The 8,016-nt window shown below is 43.4% G+C and overlaps 1 protein-coding gene across 1 annotated transcript; it reads right to left on the reverse strand.

Moving 5' to 3' along the window:
* Window positions 1–7,203: 7,203 nt before the first annotated feature.
* Window positions 7,204–7,671, reverse strand: LOC121677377 (60S ribosomal protein L23a-like). Its single transcript, XM_042056009.1, has one exon. The coding sequence runs from the start codon at window positions 7,669–7,671 to the stop codon at window positions 7,204–7,206; it is 468 nt and encodes a 155-aa protein (XP_041911943.1).
* Window positions 7,672–8,016: the final 345 nt, after the last annotated feature.

The following is an 8,016-nucleotide window of genomic DNA, read 5'->3' on the forward strand; positions in this document are numbered from 1 at the left end:
GTGGTAACTGTAGTTAGCAAGTGTATTGTGTACTTCAAAGTTGTGAAGTGTAGATTGTAAGTGTTGTCGCCACAAAAACGATGACATGTTCATTAGTTTAGCTATTCTGCAGTGTAAACATATATAGTCTGTAAATGCAGATAATTAAAATTCGTTAACTAAATTGAAAGAAGATGGTAAAAAAATCCCTTATTTCTGTTGCTCATTGAAACAGGAACCCCAGTTGCTTTCACTAATTGCATTCCCAGTGTTACTGTGGTGACCTCTCTGAGTGCTCATCACAGCACCTGGCCAGTCTTTCTGATGCCCACACACACACCGGTGACCTTATCTCACTGCAGGGGTCTGTTCTTGCTACCAGCCGATGTGTGGGGGCAACTGCTGACAGTTCATATTCACCAAAAAACTAAAAACCACTACTTTTCTTGATGTTCTCCTTTCTCCTTCATGCTAGGTTTCTTTCTGACAGGTTGTTTCCACTAATAGCAAAACATACTATAGAATCTCACGTTCAAAAACCAAAATATCTCCCCTTAAGCACAGACCTCTCTTCGCCTCTGCTCCTCTGCTCTGTTTTCTCTTCCAGGAAACTTGAGGAGGTGTGCTCTTCACATGGGTACTTCTTCTCTTACTATGAAGGTTTCTGTTTCATGCAACTTGGTTAGATATTAGGATGACTGTTCCTAGCCCCAGATTCCCTGCTGCGTCTTTGTCTTGGCTTCTTAGAGTCCTTGACATAGTAAAATCTCCCTTACTACTGAACCTGTGCTTCTCTTGGCTGTCGTGAGCATTCATGGGTCTAGGTTTATTCCGTTGTTCTTTACCTTTAGTCTTATTACTGGTCTGCGCTTACACACTAAACTTCTAATGTGTGTATCAGACTGGGGTCCAGGCCCTCCTCTCTTCTCTGTCTATGTTCTTGTTCATTTTTTTGTGGGTCTGCACAAATCCACACGCGTATGATTCTCCCATACAGATCTTGCCTTCATCCCTGCTGTGAGCTCCTGGGGCTTAGATTGGATGGCTTTCTTGGCATAGTAACTCAAGTGTCTAATGGGCGCCTTCAGCTTGTCCAAAGAAGAACTTTTGACATAAAAAATCCCCAGTCTTCTTTCCACTCAGGGCTTCCACTCTCCAAAAGCAACACCACCATCTCTGTGGCTCCAATGCCAGTTTATACTGAGGACTAAGGAAGGCGTGCAGGGCAACAATGGTCATACTCTCAAGGCTGCTGTTGCCAGGACCTGTTCAGTCTTCAATTCTGCATCCCACACTTAGTAGACCGTTTATCCCTCACTATCTGTGCAGTGTTTGTTCTAAAATGTTTTATAATAACTGAAGCTTATGAGTAACCATCTTCCTTTTTTGTTCCACATGTATGTGTGTATGGTATATGTACATGTATATATGTTAAACATGCATGTGAGCACGTGTGTACAGAGATTCACATGTTTCCAGAGGCCCAAGGCTGATATCAGGAGTCTTCTTCAGTTTCTCTCACCTATTATTTGAGGCAGAATGTCTCCCCTGAACGCAGAGCTCACCCAGTATGGCTCATCTAGCTAGCCAGTTTGCTTTGGGAACACCCTGTCTCTACTTTCTGCATGCTGAATTACATGTGAGCCACCATCTCTACCCAGAATTTACATGGGTTCTGGGATCTGAACTCCAGTCCTCATGATTTCCTGGTAAGTGCTTTGTCTACTGAGCCATCTCTCTGTCCCTCGAGTTTCTTTTATAAGGCGGGATAATGTTTGCATATAAATTAAGCTTATCTTCTTGTGATAATCTTCAGATTATTTCTAGGCTATTTATACCTACTGCAATGTAAACATGTAAATAGTTATACACTGTGTTATTCAGGAGACAATGACAGGAAAGAAGACCTTTCATATTCAATACAGATGCAAACCTTTTTCTAAATTATTTTCCAGTGGAGGCCACTTGGATCTGCAGACATGAAGCATAAGGGTATGGAGGGCTGGTTGGATAAGTCTGTGAACACAGTATGAATGGTCAAGTCTCTCTATCACTCTCACTTCTGATCTCTTCTTAGGAGTTTTGGACTCATAATAGCTTTAGAACCAGAAGCATTTTAAGGCTAGAAGAGGCAATAACATCCTGTCCATTTCATAAATTGTGCCCATGCTAGAGAAGGTTGCCTTCCTTGTTTTCTGGGCGGTGTAACCCCTGGGTCCTTGTGTTCTGGAACTGGAGTTGTGGATGAAGGATGGTGACTTTGTGGGACTTCCTTTAGGATGGTAAGTTTGTTCTGTGTCATCATATTTTCATTTTAAAAAAAGTTGTTCACATTTGCTTATTTTGTCTTTATTATAGAAAGTATTTGGATGGGGCGTGGCAGAGTCCAAATTAAAGGTTGCCAGCTGGATCGTTTAAGCCATAAATTTTAAGTCACATATTCTTAGAGAAACACAACATGGAAATGGAAGACAGAAACTTCTTTATACACACCAGAACAGCAATGTTAGAAATGAGGGCAGATCACCATTGGCACTGAGGTGGGAGAGGGAAACACTCATGAACCTTAGCACGTCCATGATGGTAGTAAGTCTGAAAGAACCAGTGAAATGACATCTCTGTGGGACTTCTGATCCAACAATACTGCTGTCTTGTACATGGATTTTAGAGAATTCTTTACATAAGTCTGAAAAGACATGTGCGACGATTTTATTACAGTGTTGCTTGGCAGGGAGTCAGAGGCAACTTGGATAGCCAATTACAAAGGTAATAAATGTAATACAGCTATGGCATACATGAGAAGTCTATACATACTTAGAGATACATGGACAGATTTTTCCAAAGTGTTGGGTGCAAACGAACTGAGATTTAGAATGTGCTATGACTCTATTAAGTTAAAAGCAAAGCCATTGAACAGTTCCTAGTTCTCATGGATATATGAATACTAAAGGTTTCATGTTAAATGTGTCAGAGAAGGTACCCATGCTAGGGGTAGGGATTTGAATGTAGAGACTAGAAATGAAGAGAGAGGAAAATACACCCTAACCTTTAGTGTCGTTTCAGAGATACAAATGACACATAAAATGTCAAGGACAAATTTAAGACTTGAAATATTTCTCCATGAGTTTCAGAAGACCAAATTTGTATTTCTGAAGCCCAGGGGGCTATTTTTGTTTGTTTGTTTGTTTTATAGAATTGCCTTTAAAACCCTTGTTTGTGACTATCCCAAGGGGGCTATGCCTTTGTCTTCGCCACTTATGGGTGAGCTCTCTTAACTGATCCAAGATGTAGAGGACATGAAAGTATTGTATGCAGCCAATCAAATGGTGATGTCCCAGGACAGAGTTTATAGCATCTGAAACAGCGATGGCTCAGTAGCTTTCAGGGCTGATTACCTTTGGTTGCACCACCTTCTTAGCAGCCTTCTAGAATATATTCCTTCCTGGCTTTGAGGTTTATCTAAGGTATTTCCCCTTTTAAATACCAGATCTTATCTGAATAACGTGTTGCCTGGTCACAGTATACATACATAAACAATAATGCCTGAATCTAGCCCCACAGAGAGCTACATCTTTTCCGTTTCAGAAATAACTTTGTGAGCTCTGTCCAAGTGAAACCACTCTTGAAAATATATACTGAAGCCCTACTAAGTGCTTGAGGACAGGAACCTAGGGAGATATTCCAGTGAGATGGTCAGAATACCATCTAGATTGAGCTGTAAACGCACTGTGGTACACCAAGTCCAATCCATTATGTAATAATAGAAATAATAGGAAATAATGAGGCCTTATATTTATAGAATGCTTTCTACTTTTCAAAAATACTTTCACACTAATCATCTCAGCATGGTTTGGCGACCACAATCTCAGGCAGCACCTGTGAGCAGGTAGATGTTCTCTTTGGAAAATGGTCTCCAGCATTGGGCTACCTAATTTTTTAGGTGGCGTGAGTGTGCGGGGGTGGGGGAGGAAAGAGGCTATTGTCATGTGCTTCTATAGAGGGAGAAGAAGGAGCCAAGACTGAAAAGTTTCCCATCCACAGAAGTGAAGCATTACATCAGTGATTCCCGGCCCTTCTCATTGATTGCCCCAGGGGTGTCTGACATTCTTCAAAGGAAATTAATTGTAATTCACATCAAAATTTTAAATGCACAGATATGCTGCAGAGCACAATGCTTCTGGGCAGGGGTGGACCAGGGGAGGTGGACTAGAAGTTGTGTGTGTGTCAAAGAAGCTGCCAATCAGCCACAGAACAAAAGAAAACCAAAACTCCCCCAGATTTGTAGGAGTAATTGGTCTGAATTCACACCCGGGGGTAGTCAGAAGCAAAGGGGGGTGGTGGTGGAGGTGGAAAAGATGAAGTAACTTAGTGGATGACTGAGGAGACAGAAGATGCTCTGTTGGTGGCTGTTCTAATGACACACCCAGCTCTGAGCATCTAGAAAAGCCAACTTTCTATTCCATGGAGGATACATTAAGTCTGTCCCACTAATGGGCAGGGAGGGTTTCTATTTGTCACCGTTATTTTTAATTGGCTAAGTATTAGTTCCTGCATTTAGCGTTTGTCTCTTGATGTCAAGGAAATGCCATTGGACGGCTGCTAGTTTTAAGAGCATAGTAACACTGGTCATTCTCTTACTCCCATCCACAATTTCTCCTCATGGTGTCTTGTTAATATAGATACACAATCATTGTGGACTCTGGTGCTCGGGCTGAAGAGGCATCATCCTGGAAGTGGAAGAACATCATAGAGAGCCTTAGTGTTACAGCTTCTGCTTTCCCTTCCTCCCCTGCTGGGCTGGTACAGGGCTAGAAGTGACAGGCAATGGCAAAGTTCAAGCCGAAGGCAAAGTCCTTTGTGGTTTTTGCTGATCCTACATTGTACAGTAGGAACACGGCCAGAGGAACTGGCTGGCAAGAGAAGAGCTCTAGTTTGCAAATAGCAAGCAGTCTGGAAGAGGGTGATGTAAGTGAGGAGGGAGCTGCGAGTTGGGGGAAGCCTAATTCATCTTCTCTATCTCCCAGTGATGGAAGTTTCCATATTTGCTCATCACAGGCTGTACTGATGCAAACAGAACATTTAGGAGCCCACATGGCTTTTTGGGCTCTAACATGCAATGCCATTGATTACAGGTAGAAGCATTTCTATGCCCATGGTCTCAGGGTTTGAAGTAGTGAGAGTTGGGCATGGGTAGAAAGGGTACAGGAGCAGAGCTGTCCATCATCTCTGTCGTACATTTGTTCTTGAGCCTCCTCCTTCCAACTGCTTCAAAATAGTTTTCCAGGTTTACCTTCTGATTCCATTGCTGGGACTCAGCACAGTCTGTCACTCAGCATCAGGACCCCTAAGGCCTCTTCGGATAGGACAATTCTCTGGTTTTGTGAAACCCAGGTAGATCATGATCATGTCCTGGTTCATAGTGTTCAGATAAATACAAAGGCCCTCAATGACTAGCCTTTCTATATCCTGTCCTTGCCATTTCCTTTGTCTCCCAGAAGGTGGTTACGTTTTGGGCTAGTGGGAACTCCATGGTGATAGTCCATCCTATGAGAGAGATAGTGTCTCAGTGCCCTCGACTGTTCTAACTGTCCCATCTGTAGGCTGTTCCCTCAGTTGGATCTGTTTCTGCAGAAAAGTCCTGTGACCACAAGCACTCCGGTCATCTTGGACTCTCTAGTTCACTGTGACTTTCCTTCTTTCACTTAATATAGGATCAGAGCAGAATGCTTACAAATGTGGTAACAGAGAGGCACAAGCTGAGATGGGCCAGCTAAGACAACAGGGGCTGTAGCCTAACAGGAAGCACAGTAGACCCTGGCCCAAGCCTGGTTCTGCATAATCACTGCACTTCTTGAAATAGTTCGCTCCTCTGCAAAATATGGAACGAAGTACAGCAATCAAAGTCTCAAGTAGATATGCAGCCCAGTTCCGCTGTCCTAATCTTGACCCACACCTTGTGTCTTTGTTTCTCCTAGATTCCCATCAGAGATTTGAGGGAGACCAGAAAATGGGTTCACATGTTCTCTAAGTATTGGAGGTGACTGGGAAGCTGCATCAAACCCACTTTGAGTCCTAATACTTTTAAACAAAATTAGATGCTAGAGAAAATCACAGGAGTTTTGCAGATAAACGAGATGAACTGTTTGTGGTAGGCAGGACTATTATCTCATTGTCTAATACCCACAGTTCTGAGAACGGGATGCTCCATGGCCACAAGACAGATTCTGATTCCTGGTCCCAGACAGATGTCAACGGCGAGTCACTCCAGTGTAAGCAGAGAAGCAAGACTTGATTGTAGACCTCCCCACAAAACCCCAGAATTCATTTTCTTCTCATCACATCATAGTTTGGTTCTGTATTCAGTTTTGGTATTGTACTGCATCCACCTCCAGTAAGTCCGCAAAATAATCTAAGTTTTTAGCACAACGATGAGAAATGGAACTTTTGCTGGAGATGTTCTGGGGCTAGATTTAAGAAGGTGTTTTACGTTGGGTGGTGGTGGTGCACGCCTTTAATCCCAGCACTCGGGAAGCAGAGGCAGGCGGATCTCTGTGAGTTCAAGGTCAGCCTGGTCTACAAGGGCTAGTTGCAGGACAGCCCCAAAGCTACACAGAGAAACCCTACTTTGAAAACTGAAAACAAAAAAATAAAAAAGAAGGTGTTTTACATCATATATCTTCTGGAAAAACTTCCTGAAATTCCTTTTAAACATCTTAGTCGCCCCTCTTCCCCATGCTTATTTCTGTTTCACTTCCGGGATTGGTTCGTCCATTTCTTTTCCTCCCTCTTTTCTTGTGGCCTCTTGGTACTTCCTTCACAGTTCTAAATGATTCACTTTTCCATCTAAGCTAGAAAGCACATCAGCCAAGCAAAATCTTTCATTTATTTGAGCTGACTTCCTTGGATGTCAATCCAGTGAACATCTTCATCTATTCTAAGATGTCCCTGACGGCCACCAGTGTCACTCGACAGAGCAGGGGTCCTCTGAAGCTAAGGAGGACTGTGCTGTAAATCACATGAAGAAGAGCATTAGGTGCAAGGGCTATGGAGGGATAGCCAGCAGGGAGAAAGAGGAGATGCTAAAAGAATTGTAGGACTTGGTTGCATCTAGAAGCAATGACTCCTAGATATTCAGCTCTAGCCCCCAGGGCAGAATGAGACAGAGAATTCTTTTTTTTTTATGTTGAAAAAGTGTATATTTAGAATTAGCCGGCTGGGCTCAGTTTAGATGATTCCAATTTTGTTGGCAACATCCAGAGCATCATAATCAGGAGCCAACCGGACATACGCCTTCTTCTCTCCGTCGGGACTTATGAGGGTGTTGACTTTGGCCATATCAATGTCGTAGAGTTTCTTCACAGCCTGTTTGATCTGGTGCTTGTTGGCCTTGACTTCCACAATGAACACAAGTGTGTTGTTGTCTTCTATCTTCTTCATGGCTGACTTGGTGGTCAGGGGGAATTTGATGATGGCATAGTGGTCAAGCTTGTTCCTCCTGGGTGCGCTCTTCCGGGGGTATTTAGGCTGCCTTCGTAGCCGCAGGGTCTTGGGCAGCTGAAAGGTGGGCGATGTGCATATCTTCTTTTTGTGGCCGTGGACGCCTTTCAGCTCTGCCTTCTTGGCTTTCAAGGCCTTCGCTTTAGCTTCCACTTTGGGAGGGGCAGGAGCTTCCTTCTTCGCTTTTGGTGCCATCTTGATGAAAAAAAAAGCGACAGAGAATTCTTGAAGAGGAACAGATTTGAGGTGAGAGTAGAAGAAAGGAGGACATAGGGTGTACAATTTCTTATTTGAAAGTAGATCTTCTTTGCTATCACATTGGATTCTGTCATCCTTACCCGGCTCAAACAGATGTCTGACCCGCTCTGGCTTTGTAATCTATTGATGCAGCCCAGCATCAGTAGGGGACAGAGGAGACATCAGTCAGCTCCAGAGCTCCCAAAGAACTGCCCCGCTTCACCATTGTGACAAGCACTTCCTACCACACTGATTCTACCTCTAGTCTTCAGAAATTGATTTTACTGTTGCGGCGGGGGGTGG

The sequence above is a fragment of the Arvicola amphibius genome, chromosome 12, assembly GCF_903992535.2.
Source record: "Arvicola amphibius chromosome 12, mArvAmp1.2, whole genome shotgun sequence".
Lineage (NCBI taxonomy): Eukaryota > Metazoa > Chordata > Mammalia > Rodentia > Cricetidae > Arvicola > Arvicola amphibius.

Bases quoted from the DNA above. Each gene is read 5' to 3' on its own strand.
- LOC121677377 (XM_042056009.1), bottom strand. From the start codon at position 7,671: ATGGCACCAAAAGCGAAGAAGGAAGCTCCTGCCCCTCCCAAAGTGGAA.